Source organism: Phalacrocorax aristotelis, chromosome 27, assembly GCF_949628215.1.
Source record: "Phalacrocorax aristotelis chromosome 27, bGulAri2.1, whole genome shotgun sequence".
Lineage (NCBI taxonomy): Eukaryota > Metazoa > Chordata > Aves > Suliformes > Phalacrocoracidae > Phalacrocorax > Phalacrocorax aristotelis.
The window spans coordinates 197,981-214,913 of NC_134302.1; the positions used below are offsets into that span (position 1 = coordinate 197,981).

The window sequence follows — 16,933 nt, forward strand, 5'->3', positions numbered from 1 at the left end:
GAGGTACACTTGTAACACAAGCCTGGAGCCAGGGTGTGCTGAGGGGGAGTGACCTGCAGGCAGCCGGAGCAGCCAGCAAGGATGCTGTTTGCTCAGCACGCTCCTGGTGCTACACGTGTGAAGGAGACCAGGGGTTTGGCGTTTGTTGCTCCGGCTTTATTGAGAGACAGGCATTTTCCTGAGGCACGTTGCACCTCTTCTGCCTGGCTTAGCAGCACCAGCAGCACAGCGCTCGCAGGGTGCGTCATGCTCTTTCCTGCACCCTGGGAGAGCTCAGGATGAGGACGGTCTGAGCTGCCAGGGAACGGATGGAGAGGTCGCTGTCTTCCTGCAGGGACTGAAGGGCTGTGACAGAAAGAGAGGTGAGATGAAGGGCTGTCTCTGCAGAGGCTTCCAGGCATCCCCTGCACACCGTGGCAGCCCCACCTGCCGCTTTCCCCGGCCAGGAGAAAGCGGCAGCTGCTGCTGCTGCTGCTGCACAGGAATGCCCCAAATGCCCCGACACATTCCCCTGGCCCTGAAGCGCTTCCCTGGAGCAGGGCCAGCCATGGCAGCACCCTGCCCAGGCTCTGTCCCCTGCCCCTCCAGCCCTGGCCAACACAGCACTGCCCCTACTCACCGCTGCACATCTCGGCCAGCTTCTCCTTGCTTTGGTCCCTCAGGGGCCGCGCGGCAAGCCCTAGGCACAGAGCTCTGTCAGCCCCCCCTGCTCCCCAGCACGCTCCCAGCAGCGCAGCCCCCCGCCCTGCCGGCTGGGCCGCACGCCCTCCTCCCCCTCATCAGGGCTGAGCCCGGGCAAGAGCAGCAGCTCAGTGGGGTTGGACTGAGCGAGGCGGCCACCAAGGCCACCTGCGTGGGCAGGGGTGGGAGAGGGAGGCCAAGGCCCTGCGCGGGGCAGCTGGGGCTCGGGCAGCCGCAGGGCTGCTCCTTGGTGCCAGTGCAGCGGCGGGGACTGGGGCCAGGCTGCCCAAAGAGGGACTGCGGGGGCTGTGGCTCACCGATGAACCTCACGGCTGCCTCGCGCAAGGGGGCCTGAGCATCCTTCAGGTATGGCAGGCTCTGCTGCAGGTATTCTTCAACCCTGCTGCTGTCCTGCACCAGCTGGAGAGAGCAGAAGGGCATGGGGCTGGCAGGGACCCTCCCCAGTGGGCTGGAGCACTCCCTCCAGCCAGTGATCCCCTTCCCCCCACCTTCCCCCCACAAGCTGTTCCCATCTCCCAGCCAGAGCCCTGTAGGGCTGAGGAGCAGAGAGAGCCACAGGCAGAGGGTGGTCCGGGGGTCCAGAGACCCCTTTGTCCGTCTGCCAGGGCCCACATGGGCTGGTGGGGAGGGGAGAGTGGACTGGAGAAGAGCCCTTGCGGCTTCTGTGCTCGAGGGCAGGGAGGGCCCTGGAGCTTGGGGGTTGTCCTTACCAAGCACTCTGTGATCCTCTGAGTCTGCTGTGGGCAGATCACGTGCCTGAGCTCTTCCCATTCCAGGATCTTTGCCACAACAGCGAGGGCTTTCCTAGAGACCTGCAGAGCAGCAGAGGATGGGAGGTGGAACCACGGCCTGGGAAAGGAGACCTGGCATCCCCTTGCTCTTGGCCGGGCTGCCAGCCGTTCCCAGCCACCACCTCAGGTATCTCATCCTGCCAGCCAGCAGAACAGATTCGCAAGAGCTGTGGGCTCACGCTGTAGGCGGTGAGGGCCCCAGTCCCAGAGGCCCTGGGGCAGGGCAGAGCCAGCAGCACCTCCCATGGGCATCCCCCAGAGGGACACTTGGCTCCTCAGCTGGAGCTGCCCCGGTTCCAGGTGGGCAGAGCTCTGAGCCCTGGAGTGATCCTGCCCTTAGGGAGCTGGGACATGTGCTGGCCTAAACATCTCGGGTACCCTTGGGCACAGCCCTGGGGGGCAGGGGCTCAAAGCCCTGGTTTCCAACAGCTGCAGGGAAATCTGGGCAGCCCTTAGGGTGCGTTCAGGCCTCGGTGGCCACGGGCTGCTGCTGCTGAGACCTGCTGACCAGGTAGGGCAGCTCTGGGAAACGCCCGTGCCAGCTGCCAGCAGCCCTGACCCAGCACACCCAGAGCACCCCGGTGGTGTCATCACACCTTTCCCCATATCACTAGCCAGCTTTGAAATCTGCACCTTGGCCACGCTCGGGCTCTGGTCACTCATGTGGAAGAAGAGCGGGAGCAGCCCCCTCCGCACTTTGGTCTTCATCCTCCTTCTGTCACACCACACCACAGCCTCCATCAGGTCTTTGAAGAGGCAGATGGAGGTCTCTCGCAGCTGGCTGCACTCCTGGTAGGGAGGAGGACAGGAGGGCAGGACACGATGAGCAAAGGCGTTGGCGCGGCCGATTGGAGGGGAGCTGCTCTGCGGTCGGATCCTGCCCACTGCTGCATGGCCACGCAGCTGGGGGAGCTCTCAGGGCTTGGAGAGCAGCTCTTGGTCTGCAGATGCTTTGCACAGGGGCCGGGCTGGGCTCCAGCACAGGGGTCGCAAGTTGCCCAGAGGCATCAGCCTGCCAGGGGGAAGCCGTGATGGGCTGCAGAGCCCAGAACACAGCCCTGAGGGATCGCTCAAGGAGGGGAAAAGGTCATGCCAACATAGGGCTGGGCTGAAGGGCAACTATCATGGGCCAGCATCCATCTGCAGAGCTCAGGCTCCCGCAGCAGCCTTACATCATCAAAGAGCAGCAGGAGCTTCTCTGAGAACTGGAGAGCGGTGCGGCTGGCCTTCTTCCTCTTCATATAATGCACCATGTTTTGGAAGACCAGCAGGGCCATCCTCTTGATGTCTTTGTTGGCATCCTGCAGGGTCTCCACAACATCTGGCAGCAGGACCTGGATTTTTCCTGCCTGGATGAAGCACAGAATTTCCTCTTTGTGAAGCGTTCAGAGACCACCCTGGCAAACATGTTCTGGCTGCTGAGCACCAGCCTCCCCTCCAGCTTCTGGTGCAGCAGTCACGGCAGCAGCAGTCCTGGCTGGAGACAGACGTGGTATGCGGGAGAGCAGTCATCTCCTGACTGCCAGCCAAGGCCAAGCCACCGTGTTGGCCAACGTGGCTCAACCTGACGCCTTGCTCACCGTCTTGGGTCTTTCTGAGAGGGTGATGAGACCCATGAGCACCAGCCAGTGAAACCCCAGGTTTGGACCCCTCAGGTGCTCCTGGAGGAGTTGTATGGAGGAAAAACGCGGCTGTTCAGCGTTGGTGCAGTCTTGCACCTGAAACAAAGATGGCAGTGAGAGACGGGCAGAGCCCGTGGGGCTCCTGCTTCCCACTGGCAGCTCAGGGAAAGGGCACCGGGACCAGACAGCCCGTTGTGGGAGCAGCCCTGCCCATGGAGGACCGCACAGTGCCTTTGCTGGCTCCTCCTGTCCTCCCACTGTCAGCAGCCTCTTGCTCTCACGCCTCTGAGGAGCGACTGGAGAGCAAGAGTTGGCCCAAAGGAGGCAGGGCACACAGGTCGCGACAAGCGTCTCCTGTCCCCGGCCGTGCACATCCCCAAGGGTGAGCAAGGCCAGGTCTGGTCACTTACTGCCTCCTGAATGTTGCAGGCGTGCAACACAGCGGTGCTGATCAGCTTGCGGTGCCGCCGTTTCCGTGAATTAACGATTGTCTTCAGCTCGGGCAGGAACTCAGTCGGTGTCTTGTTCTGGAAGAGCATCAGCCCCCACATGGACAGGGCAGCGCTGCCAAGCACAGAGCATTTCGTCAGCAGGGCTGCCGCAGCCATGGCACTGTGCCCAGGCTAGTCCAGCCAGTCCTGGGCTGCCTCGCAGCCCTGGCGCTGCCCACCCCCCTCGCTTGGGGGCAAGCAGGAGAGGGCTGAGGTGGTGTTCCTCGTGGGGCTGGGAGGAGCGCTGGGCCCTGGCTTGGCCAGCTTTGCCTGCTGTAGGCCTGGATGACCCTCCAGGGCTGGGAAATGTGGTGGGATGGAGGGTCCCGCTCCTCGGGGATGTCGTGCAGTTTTCAGTGTCTCTCGCAGCCAAGGGAGCCTCTGGGACCCCTCTCCCCAAATGGAGCAAGCCCTTGGGTCTGTCGGGGCTCATACCTGTCACATAGTGGGACATTGATCACCATGCTGAAGACCAGTTCCCTGGGGTACTTGCAGGCCAGGAGGACAAGCAGGGCTTCCAGGCTCTCCCGGCCTGACACTGTGCTGGTGGACTGCAGGCTTTCATGGATGCACCTCACGATGCTTGGCACCTGGAGGGGCCACAGGTGAAGGTGGCGCTGCCACTGCAGTGCAGCCGTTTCCTCAGCTGCCACCACTGAAACTTCCCATCCTTCTCCGGTGGCTCAAAATGGCTTTAGGTGCCTGACGCAAGGCACAGCAGGGCAAAGGCAGGGACAGGCGGGGCAAAGGCAGGGGCAAGGCATAAGGCTTGAAAGGGCTCAAGGGCAGGCCAGGCCAGCTACTTACATCTGTCAGCCAGGAGGCAGGGTCTCTCATGGTCCTGTTCAGCACCGCCCTGGCCACCTGCTTGTCATAGGTGCTGGAGTGCCTCATGGCTTCAATGGCTGTGAGGACAATGCCTGTCTTCTCAGAAGGCCGGAGGTAGTTTTTACCTGCCTACGGGAGGGAGGAAGGGAAGACATGTCACACGACTGCCCTGATGGTGCTGCTTGCCCCTACAGAGAAGCGGGGCTTGCTGGTGGCCAGGAGGGCTGGAGCTGCTGCTGGGACACTGGAGAGCAGCCCTTGCATCGTCCCTGAACCGGGACAGCAGGAACCCTCTCAGCAGGGACAGCGAGGCCTCGCCAGCCCCACTGATTCTGGATGCCTTTGCTCACACAAGTCCCCTGCTGATGCCACAGGCAAGAGTCCCAGCAAGGGGGGAGATCATTACCATGATCAGGGTGCTGGCTTTGTGGAGCAAAGAACACGAGGAAGTGCTCTCAGCTTCCCATTCCCTTTGGGCCTGTTGATGCTGTGGCTTGTCCTCTGACCGCGTCCTACCTAAATGGGGAGGGGAAAACAAAGAGCTGTTGTTAGGAGGCAGCAACTTTGCCAACAAGCTTACCAAACGCTGAAAAGAGCTTTTTGGAATGGCCGCGGCGAGGGGTTACAACCCACAGTCAGGGTAGGTGGTGGTGGGCAAGGGGATTTCTGGAGGGTGTCAGGGTCAGCTTCTTGCCACAGGCATTGGAGGGTGCAGCCGGGGTGACGCCCAGCCTGATCTGCTGTTCAATGAGAGGGAAGAATTGGTTTCAGGCTGTGGTAATCGATGGTAGCTGTGGGTGTGAGGACCACAAAACAGGGGGGCTCAAGATCCTGAAAGGAACGAGGATGGAGAGCAGCAGAGAGTGGATCCTGGACCTCAGGAGAGCACTCCGCTCCACAGAAAAATGATAGCTGGGATCCTATGGGAAGCAGCTGCAAAGGGCCAGGGAGGTCAGGGAAGCTGGCAGACTGTGACAGAGAGCCTCCTGCAAGCACCAGAACGGTCCAGCGCGATGCCCAGGAAGAGGAGCAGACGCTATCAGGAGAAGTCTGTGTGTGGAGGGACCCAGCCCACGACACAGCTCCTCTTACTTTCTCGCTGACAAATGAACCTGTAGATGGAGTAAAGAGCATCTGAAGCCACGTGGCTGCTCTCTTCTTCCTTGCAAGAGCTGAGAAGGATGAGACATCCCAGTAGCCGTCCCAGGATGGGGATCTGGACCTCTGTGTAGCAGCCGTGGCTGAACTCATCTTGCCAGGCCTGGGGGAGGGAGACAGAACAGCAGAAGGGCTGAGGCGAGGCCGTTGGGGTCAAAGCCGTGAACCCAAGACTGTGCCCAGGGCAGTATCTCAGGCGGTTCAGAGCTTTGCAGGGCCCTGCTGGCCCCAGCTCTCCAAGCAGCTAGAGCTGGGCAGCTCCCACCAGGCTCCTGGGGCAGTGCTGCCCCACACAGGGACAGGGCTGGGTGCAGCTCCAGGTCCTGGCAGAGGTGGGACTGGGGAGAGGAGTCCACGGGACCAAGACCCTCGCTTCAGGGCAGAGCCTTGCTGAGTGGTGCCCAAGGCCTGGCAGGAACCCTGAGCTGCACGCTGCTCGGGTGTGCACAGGGAAGGGGAGATGTCCTGGCTGGAGGCTGCCTGCCTCCTTACCTCCAGTGAGGGCCATCTGGCCAGCACGTGGCTCAGCCTCTGAATCCTCCTCAAGGCCCTTGTGCGCACAGCTGCACTCTGGGAGTTGGTCAAGGTCAGCAGCATCTGGGAGGGGAGGAGAGGAGAGAAGCTGCCAATCTGCCGGGGAGCTGAGGCCCACTCCAGCAGAAGCAGAGCTGCTGAACTCCTGACTGGACTCACACAGTCCAGGCTTGGGGGTATGCCCCCCTGGGAAGCCAGGGGAGGAGGACTTCAGGGCCAGGCTCCCCGTGCAGGTCCCAGTGGGGTCTCTGCCCCATTTGGGTCAGGGGAGGAACGCAGGGTGCTGAAGGAGAGGGGCCAAATTTCCCCCATTGCTTTGGTGCTAGAAAAGCTTTGGGGACCTGAGCTGGCAAGGCTTTACCATGACACAGGAGGAAGTCTGTGGAGGGGAAAGGGACTTTGACAGCAGCCCGGGGACACCGGGCTCCAGAAGAGCATTGTGGGCAGCCCTCAGCTCCCCCAGGGGAGGTGGGCACCCTGCATGGCACTGAGGTGGAGACCGTCCACTCAGGAGTGGACAGTCCCTTCCCTCCAGGGAGATGAACAGCCCCTGCCAACCCTGCTCTTTGCAAATGCCAGACCTTCAAGACAGTCTGCAGCTCCTTGCTGAGGCCAGAGGCAGGAGAGCTGAACACCAACACACGCAGCATGCTGTCCATGGCATCCAGGGTCTGCAAGGAGGACAGAGGGTGGTGGCATCTTTTGGCAGTCCCTCTCACCCTCAGGAGGTGGACCTGAACTCCCAACACCAAGGAGGACATCCGTGCTGCCTCGCGGTGGCTGGGGGAGGCCTCGGGGCAGAGAGGCCTGGACGCGGCCAGGCCCATGAGGAGGGGACGAAGGGACGAGAGCGGGAAAGCAAAACCGACACCCTGAATCTGCCTTGGATCTGCAGCCATCTCCTGGCACAGGGCAGCCCAGAGGGACATGGGGCTCGCTCAGCGCATACCTGGCAGTAGAGAGAAGCATCCAGGTCCTGCATGTCCTCTTCTGGAGGGAGCGAGAAGACGCTGGTGAAGCAGGCATGTATGAGGCTTTCCTTCTGACCCTCCAGCACTGTCTCTACTGAGCTGCAAAGAGAGAGAGGGGCCTGTTGGATGCCGGTGTTGGGGAGAGGTGCCTGGAGGCCTCAGGCACCTCAGGGCATGGACCTCCAGGGCAGGGGTCCCCAGGAGGGATGGGCAGGTACCTCAAGGCGGCGATGGCATCCATGGCAAGCTGCCGCACAGCCGTGCGCAGCTGGTCCCTGGGCTCCTCTTCCAGAAGTGCCTGCGGAGCACAATTGGGATGAGGGTCCTGGCAGCCGCCAGCACCCAGTGCCAGTAGACCCAGTGCGGTCCCTGCCAGCCCTGGCACTGGGGTCTTTGCTGGCGGGGATTCTCAGCAGCACCTGAGTCCCCTTGGAGCGTCCATGCATGTTTCATCCTGCCCAAATGCTGCCCTCGCAGCGTGCCGGTGACTGGGGACCCTGACCCCTTCCCCAGACCCTCCGAGTGTCCCCTTACTTTGATGCTCTTGGCCAGCTCAAATCCGTGGCAGAAGACATCCAGGCCCTGCAACAAGCCCTTGTGCCTGGCAGCTCTGCAGAGCGTGCAGATGCGCTTGAGGAACTGCATCTTCTCGGTCTCCTCCTGGCAGCCAGGGGATAGAGAGACGAAGGAGGAGTGTGAGCAGGGGAGACATGGCCAGCGGGACTAGAGCACTGGGGGTGCAGAGTCGTGTGGGAGAGCAGCTCTGCCCAGCCGACAGCCGGCCAGCAGCAGGCAGCGGAGCTGGGGTTCCGATCAGGAGGCGCTGGCAGAGAAGCAAGGGAAATAGCTGCGGTTACCTTTCCTGAGCTCTTGAGAAAAGCCTGGATGAAGTCCACCGTTTCCTGTTCCTCTTCATACACGGCTAGCCAGCTGGCATCTAGCAAAGGAGGAGAGCCGGGAGGGCTGTAGAGCACAGCTGCAGGCAGGAGTGGGCAGAGGAAGGAACTCTGCCCTTCATCCCCACGCCCACTCCCCAGGCGCAGCCTCCCCAGGGGCCTCGAGGCTGGAGACTGTGATGCTGGAGCCCCTCACTCACCTGCCTGCAGCGGCTGGACCGCACACACCTCATGGGGCTCCGGTGGAGAGCTGCTCTCCTGAGGAACCCCCACCTCCTCCCAGGCCACAAGGGGGTGGCTGGGGGGTCTATTCACCATCCTCAGAGATGAAGGAAGGGGGTAAGGATGGGGAAGGGGGAAGCCTTGGGGAAACACCTCGGGGCTAATGGGACAAGATGTGGGCTGTGCCTGGGGGACTCCTCGCCAGCTCCACGCTCCTGCCTTGTCCCGCCGCTGTCCTGTTGGACACTGTGGGGTGGAGCCGCGCCGGCTATATACAGTGCCAGGGGGTCTCAAAGCAGCGGGTCACAAAGGGACCCACTGTGACCCGTCGCCCAGGTGGGAGGGGCAGGGTGGCCCCTGGCGACCTGGGTCCTCTCAGGGCACCCCGAGGCAACTTCACCCTCATGTCCCCTCAGGATCTCCCTGTTGCTCTCCAGCACGTCCCGGAGCCCTGAAGTTAAAAGGATGAGATTTACGCTAGCTTCACAGAAACCATCATTTTACCACTTCATCTCTTCTCATCTTCTCATCACAAAGAGCTCGTGCAGGGAAAAGGAAAAAGAAGATGAAACAACTTCCCGAGTTTACCCCTTTTAGGCTTTGGGAACCTCTCAGAAATGGAGATCCCTGTCTTACAGTTTGTTTTCTGAGTCTGGTTTGTGGCCATGATGGAGAACTCCCCGATGGTTGCACTGGTGGTGGCTGACCACCACCTCCAGCCCTCCGTGGGTACCTGATGGGGCACTCCTCCTGCCTGACCTCCTGCTCCTTGGGCCAGCTTCCATGAACAGCCCATTTCTGCAGGAGAGTTTAATAATTTGAATTTTTTGGCCCACGGACAATGTTGTCTCCAGGCAGGGGTTGGAGAGGTGGTTGGTGTTTAGCAACATGGAAACTTCTCCGCTGCAGCACAGTAGGAACTATCACTTTCAGCTATAAGCTCAGAGCTGGGCATGAAAAAATGTGAAGCCAGCGTCCCGAGTGTTTCTATCCCACCTAACTTCTTGTGGCGCTAATGACATTTTCCAAGCTTTTGGTTATCTCGTGCTAATCGTTAATGATCGCGGCCGAGTTCTCCACACATGCTCCCTTCACACCGGAGGGCCACTGTGAGGTCCTGCATGGACATGAGGGCAAAGGGGGACCTGGAGGCACCTGGAGAGTACCCAGGTGCCCTGGTCTGAGCCGGCCCCGTGCCTCCCCAGGGGACACCCTGCCCCTCCCTCCCCGGGCGGCGGGTCACAGTGGGGCCCTTTGACACGTCCCTTTGTGACACCCCACTGCGCCGCATGTGGTAAGTGCGGCTGCAGCCCCCAGCCCGCAGTGTCCAGCAGGACAGCGACGGGACAGGGCAGGAGCACGGAGACGGCGAGGAGCCCCCGAGCGCAGCCCACATCTTCCCCTGCTGCCGCTGGCAGCCCCGCGGCACCAAAGCGTTTTGCCAAAGCCTCCCCCTTCCCCACTCCTACCCCTTTCCTCCATCCCGCAGCATGGCGGAGAGACCCCCCAGCCGCCCCAGGGTGGCCTGGCAGGAGGACAGGGCTCCCCAGGAGAGCAGCTCTCCACCGGAACCCTACGAGGTGTGCACGGTGCAGCCACTGCAGATTGGTGAGTGAGGGGTCCTGTTGGTCTGGGCAGGGCTGGGGCCAGCCAGCGCGCCCTGCTCGACGCCAGGCTCACGTTTCCCCGGCACGCTGGCAGCGGGGGTCCCATGGGCGGTGGCCTGAATGCAGGGCATGCTCAGGGCTGGGAGCTGGCCCCGGCACAGCCTCCCCCAAGGAGGGAGAGAGCAGAGGGGACCCAGCTCCTGCTCCGGGGCACGGGCAGCCAGGGGCAGCTGGGCTGGCAGGAGGCAGCAACGCTGTGGGACGGGGACCTTTCCCGCCCATCTGCAAGCAAGTTCCGCAGCCCGTTGCACTGGGGGCTTTGCCCAGCTGTGCTGTGCTCCAGCATGGCAGCCCGCCTGCCGGGCACGCTCCATCCCTGCCGTGCATGGGAAGAACGCGCCAGGGCAGCAGGCATGGGGCTGGACGGAGGGCAGACCTCCCTCCCCTGCTCTACCCTGCCACCGGACCCTCCCTACAAGCCTCCCTACAAGCCTCCCTGCTCTCCTCCTCTATTAGATGCCTCGTGGTTACCTGTGTACCAAGACGAAAAGGAAACCGTGGACTCCATCCAGGCCTTTGTCAGCAGCACAGAAAAGGTAACCGTCACCAGTTTGAACGTGGCTGTGCCAGCGTCTGCTGACAGGGGCTCTGCTGCCGGGCTGCCGGAGGTGTGCTGGCTGGGCAGAGCGGCTTCTCCCAGGTCGCCCACGCGGCACTGCACCACCAGTACTCCAGTCCCGCTGGCCCTGTGCCCCCCTCTCACGTTCCCTGTCTGTCCCTCTCTTCCTTGGCTGCCAGGACGAGGGACAGAAGATAGAGTTTCTTGACAGCATCTGCACCCTGTGCTGCTGATGGTGCTGCTTGCCCGTAGCAATCTCTGGATTGAAATGCAAAGTGACTGGCACTGTAGACAACCCAGCCCTGACAACAGGCACTGCAGCCACTCAAACCCCCACAACAAGTACCGGAGCTAGCTCAGAAAATAAACCCGTACCAGTATCAGTTGCCCCCATACACAAGACGAAATATTGGAAGCGGACATCAACTCGTTTAGAACGGGATGATGAAGAACCAGGGCCATCGCGGGGAGAGGAGGGAGAAGTAATAAATGAAAGAGAGACCACCCGATCCCTGTCCTTAAGCGAGTTGCAAGATATGCGAAAAGATTATAGCCGTCCTTCAGGTGAGCACATTGCCACCTGGCTGCTCCGATGCTGGGATAATGGGGCCAGTAGCCTGGAACTAGAGGGAAAAGAAGCCAAACAATTGGGATCCCTTTCTGGGGAAGGGGCGTTGACAAAGCAATTGGAAAAAAACCACAAGCCCTCAGCCTCTGGAGGCGACTCCTGTCCGGAGTGAAGGAAAGGTATCCCTTTAAAGAAGATGTTACATATCGCCCAGGAAAATGGACAACTATGGAGAAAGGCATCCAGTATCTAAGGGAATTAGCTGTGTTTGAGGTGATTTATGGTGACCTGGATGATCAACGGTCACCCAAAGATCCAGATGAAGCCCAGTGCACACGACCCATGTGGCGGAAGTTTGTACGGAGCGCACCATCCTCGTATGCAGCCTCATTGGCAGTGATGGCCTGGAGAGGGGACGAGGCACCAACAGTGGCGGAGGTGATTGATAGACTCCGGGGTTACGAGACAAATCTCTCATCCTCGCTCGCCTCTGCTGCGGAGAAACTATCCCAAGAGGTCCAGCAACTCAAAGAAGATCTGTCCTACTCCCCACCGCGACAGAGTAGTGTCTCAGCTGTTAGGAATAAGCGTCCTCTGGCTCAAGGAAGGGGATACACACCACGGGCCACCCTATGGTTCTACCTGTGTGACCACGGAGAGGACATGATGAGGTGGGATGGCAAGCCTACTTCGACCCTACAGGCACGAGTACATGAACTGCAAGGAAGAAGTGTCACTCAGGGAGGCTCTTCCAGGAAAGCTGCTGCTCCAGTTTCCGGTGAGCAGGTCCCCAGACAGAGGAGGAGAAGTGGAGATTTTATTTCTAAGTGTAACAGAGGGACTCCTGATTCACATTTACAGGAAGGGAGTGTTGAATACTATGATCAGGACTAGAGGGGCCCTGCCTCCAGCTGGGTGGAGGAAAGGGATAACCGGGCTTACTGGACTGTGTGGATCCGATGGCCTGGCACGTCCGACCCACAGGAGCATAAAGCTTTAGTGGACACCGGCGCACAGTGCACCTTACTGCCATCAAACTATATAGGGGCAGAACCCATCAGCATTGCTGGAGTGACAGGGGGATCCCAAGAGCTAACTGTATTGGAGGCCGAAGTGAGCCCAACTGGCAACGAGTGGCAGAAGCACCCCATTGTGACTGGCCCAGAGGCTCCGTGCATCCTGGGCATAGACTACCTCAGGAGAGGGTATTTCAAGGACCCAAATGGTTACAAGTGGGCTTTTGGTGTAGCTGCCTTGGAGACGGAGGAAACTGAACAGCTGTCTACCTTGCCCGGTCTCTCAAAGGACCCTTCTGTGGTGGGGTTGCTGAAGGTCAAAGAACAACAGGTGCCAATCGCCACCACAAAAGTGCACCGGCAGCAATATCGCACCAACAGAGACTCTCTGATCCCCATCCATAAACTCATTCACCAACTGAGGAGCCAAGGAGTCATCAGTAAGACCCACTCACCCTTTAACAGTCCCATATGGCCAGTGCGGAAGTCTAATGGAGAGTGGAGACTAACAGTAGACTACCGTGGCCTGAATGAAGTCACTCCACCGTTGAGTGCTGCTGTGCCAGACATGCTAGAACTTCAATACGAACTGGAGTCCAAGGCAGCCAAGTGGTATGCCACAACTGATATTGCTAATGCATTCTTCTCAATCCCTCTGGCAGCAGAATGCGGGCCACAGTTTGCTTTCACATGGAGGGGCGTCCAGTACACCTGGAATCGACTGCCCCAGGGGTCGAAACACAGTCCTACCATTTGCCATGGACTGATTCAGACTGTACTGGAACAGGGAGAAGCTCCAGAACACCTTCAATACATTGATGACATCATTGTGTGGAGCAACACAGCGGAAGAAGTTTTTGAGAAAGGAGAGAAAATAGTCCAAATCCTTCTGAAAGCTGGTTTTGCCATAAAACAAAGTAAGGTGAAGGGACCCACACGAGAAATCCAGTTCTTAGGAATCAAATGGCAAGATGGTCGTCGTCAGATTCCAATGGATGTGATCAACAAAATAGCAGCCATGTCTCCACCAACTAGCAAAAAGGAAACACAAGCTTTCTTGGGCGTTGTGGGTTTTTGGAGAATGCATATTCCAGATTACAGTATGATCGTAAGCCCTCTCTATCAAGTGACCCGGAAAAAGAATGATTTCAAATGGGGCCCTGAGCAACGACAAGCCTTTGAACAGATTAAACGAGAAATAGTTCATGCAGTAGCTCTTGCGCCAGTCCGGGCAGGACAAGATGTAAAAAATGTGCTCTACACTGCAGCCAGGGAGAATGGCCCTACCTGGAGCCTCTGGCAGAAAGCACCAGGGGAGACCCGAGGTCGACCCCTAGGGTTTTGGAGTCGGGGATACAGAGGGTCCGAAGCCCGCTATACTCCAACTGAAAAAGAGATATTGGCAGCATATGAGGGGGTCCGAGCTGCTTCAGAAGTGGTTGGTACTGAGGCACAGCTGCTCCTGGCACCCCGACTGCCAGTGCTGGGCTGGATGTTCAAAGGAAACATCCCCTCTACACACCATGCAACTGATGCTACATGGAGTAAATGGGTTGCACTGATCACCCAGCGGGCTCGAGTAGGAAACCCCAGTCGCCCAGGAATCTTGGAAGTGATTATGGACTGGCCAGAAGGCAAAGATTTTGGATTATCACCAGAGGAGGAGGTGACACGTGCTGAAGAAGCCCCACTGTATAACAAACTGCCAGAAGATGAGAAGCAGTATGCCCTGTTCACTGATGGGTCCTGTCGCCTTGTGGGAAAGCACCGGAGATGGAAGGCTGCTGTATGGAGTCCTACACGACAAGTCGCAGAAACTGCTGAAGGAGAAGGTGAATCGAGCCACTTTGCAGAGGTAAAGGCCATCCAGCTGGCCTTAGCCATCGCTGAACGGGAAAAGTGGCCAGTGCTCTATCTCTATACTGACTCCTGGATGGTGGCAAATGCCTTGTGGGGCTGGCTGCAGCAGTGGAAGCAAAGCAACTGGCAGCGCAGAGGCAAACCCATCTGGGCTGCCACATTGTGGCAAGATATTGCTGCCCGGGTAGAGAACCTGGTTGTAAAGGTACGGCATGTGGATGCTCATGTCCGCAGGAGTCGGGCCACTGAAGAGCATTGAAACAACCAGGAGGTGGATCAGGCTGCCAAGATTGAAGTGGCTGAGGTGGATCTGGACTGGCAGCATAAGGGTGAACTATTTCTAGCTCGGTGGGCCCATGACACCTCAGGCCATCAAGGGAGAGATGCAACATACAGTGGGCTCGTGATCGAGGGGTGGACTTGACCATGGATGTTATTGCACAGGTTATCCACGAATGTGACACATGCGCTGCAATCAAGCAAGCGAAGCGGGTAAAGCCTCTGTGGTATGGGGGACGATGGCTGAAATACAAATACGGGGAGGCAAATTGACTATATCGCACTCCCACAGACCCACCAAGGCAAGCGCCATGTGCTTACAATGGTAGAAACAACGACCGGCTGGCTGGAAACATCTCCTGTCCCCCACGCCACTGCCCGGAACGCTCTCCTGGGTCTTGAGAAACAAGTCCTGTAGCGACATGGCACCCCAGAGAGGATTGAGTCAGACAATGGGACTCATTTCCAAAATAGCCTCATAGACACCTGGGCCAAAGAGCGCGGCATTGAGTGGGTGTATCACACCCCCTGTCACGCACCAGCCTCTGGAAAAATTGAACGGTACAATGGACTGTTAAAAACTACACTGAGAGCAATGGGGGGTGGAACATTCAAGCACTGGGATGCACATTTAGCAAAAGCCACGTGGTTAGTCAACATGAGGGGATCTGCCGACCGAGCTGGCCCTGCCTAGTCAGAAAGCCTACATACTGTGGAAGGGGATAGAGTCCCTGTAGTGCACGCAAAAAGTATGCTGGGCAAAACAGTCTGGGTTCTTCCTGCCTCCAGCAAAGGCAAACCCATTCGTGGGACTGCTTTTGCTCGAGGACCCGGGTGCACTTGGTGGGTAATGCGGGAGGATGGAGAAATCCAATGTGTGCCTCAAGGGGGGTTGATTTTGGGTGAAAACAGTCAATGAACTGAGTGGCACAATGTGAACTGCTATATAATACTGTGTGTCACCTCTGTGTTGTATCAATGATATCAGAGTACGAGCCTCCCAACCCATGGAAGATCAACTATGAAACAAGCCGTGCAGCAGTGATGGAACGATGACTGACTCGGCGTGCAGCAACCCAATGCCACAGACCATCTCTCCCACCCTGAAAGACTGATACGGCAGATGGAGCCCAGAGTCACGGACTGGGTGAACTCAATGGACATTTTAATGGACATTTTACAGGGAAGGTCCATGAACTAAGGGAATGATGCCTGTGTATTATGTTAAAGGATGGGAAGGGGAGGGGTGGTGGTTGGTACGGTTGTATTGCATCGTATGGGACCTGGGCATGGTGTAAATGGTATGGAATAAGGGGTGGAGAATGTGCTGGTTTTGGCTGAGAAGGGGTTAATTCTCCTCACTGTGGGGGTCGGCTACTTTTCCAGCTTCCTGTATATTATGATGCCTGTGTATTATGTTAAAGGATGGGAAGGGGAGGGGTGGTGGTTGGTACGGTTGTATTGCATCGTATGGGACCTGGGCATGGTGTAAATGGTATGGAATAAGGGGTGGAGAATGTGCTGGTTTTGGCTGAGAAGGGGTTAATTCTCCTCACTGTGGGGGTCGGCTACCTTTCCAGCTTCCCGCGCTCTGCCGCGTGGCGGGGGGGAGCTGGGAGGGGCAGGGCCATGGTGGGGGCGGCTGACCCCGACCGGCCAACGGCAGGTTCATTCCATACCATGTGACACCATGACCAGTATATTGGGGGGGGCAGTGGCAGCGCGGAGGCGGTGCGGCGCGTGCGGTTTGTTTTCGGCAGTTTGTTCCCCCTCTCCCCTCCCTTCCCCCCTCCCCCGGGGCTTTGCGCCTCTCGTTGTTCTCCTTTACATTGCATTTTCTATTGTTGTTTCTTTTAATTTTAATTATTAAACTGTTCTTATCCCAACCCACGAGCGTTACCCTTCTGATTCTCTCCCCCATCTACCGGTGGGGGAGTGAGGGAGCGACTGTGTGGGGCTGAGCTGCCGGCTAAACCACGACACCCCGGGGGATGGCTGTGTGGTATCGCCGGGGCACTGGAGCCCTGGGCCGGTGCGGCAGGGCTGCGCTGTGTCCTCTGTGGGGGCTTTGGGTTAAAGGGGGAAGTTTGGCACCCAGCAGGATAAACTCTAAGGGAAGGGCCGCGGTCCTCGTCATGCCGGCAGCCGTAGTCTTCCAGCACAGCCCCTCTGGGCAGCCATGTTGGCCTGCCGCGCCTGCCGGGAGCTGTCATCTTCTGGTAGAGGCCTGTTGTGCGGCCACGTTGGTCCACAGGACGTGCCAGGAGCTGTAGTCACGGTGCTGTTGCCTGAGCGTGTCTGTTCCACGGAGGCAGTCCGAGGCACCCCAACAAAGGCCAAGGGACCCTGGAAGAGCTCCCGCCTCTGCCCCCTGCTCTGACAGCCTGAGAGGTGCCAAGGAGCCGCTGCCCAGCGTGACCACGCTCAGGCACCTTCAGAGCCCTGCTCTGCCCAAGCTGGCTGGGTGTGGGCGTGCGAGCTGCCTGGCTGAGGGCAAGTGGGGAGAGCTGGGGACTGCATGGGAAAGCAGTGGATAAACCCCAGCTGCCTCGGAAATGTAAGGGGGGGTGACTCTCTTTTTGCCGTCGGATCCCCTGGAGACTTGTTATGTTTCCCTTCCAGTCCCCTGAGGCCTGGAGGCCTCCTCATAGCCGCTAGTCCCCTCCGAACCCCTCTGTTGCCTCAGTTGCCCCTGGCGTTGCCTCAGCCTGACGCGGTTGCCCCCTCAGAACCTCTCAGCGCCCCAGTGCCCCTTTTGATGTGCTCCAG

General features: G+C 58.9%; 1 protein-coding gene across 1 annotated transcript; it reads right to left on the minus strand.

Annotated features, from left to right (window-relative positions):
- Positions 1 to 809: 809 nt before the first annotated feature.
- LOC142048774 (maestro heat-like repeat-containing protein family member 1) lies at positions 810 to 9,144 on the minus strand. The gene is made up of 18 exons (XM_075075967.1): positions 8,194 to 9,144; positions 7,955 to 8,034; positions 7,632 to 7,757; positions 7,316 to 7,395; positions 7,076 to 7,196; positions 6,708 to 6,797; positions 6,085 to 6,189; positions 5,527 to 5,695; positions 4,841 to 4,950; positions 4,414 to 4,563; positions 4,042 to 4,196; positions 3,526 to 3,679; positions 3,074 to 3,211; positions 2,666 to 2,842; positions 2,127 to 2,282; positions 1,413 to 1,514; positions 999 to 1,101; positions 810 to 823 (listed from the first exon to the last, which is right to left on the minus strand). The coding sequence occupies exons 1-18, from the start codon at positions 8,309 to 8,311 to the stop codon at positions 810 to 812; spliced, it is 2,148 nt and encodes a 715-aa protein (XP_074932068.1). The 5' UTR covers positions 8,312 to 9,144.
- Positions 9,145 to 16,933: the final 7,789 nt, after the last annotated feature.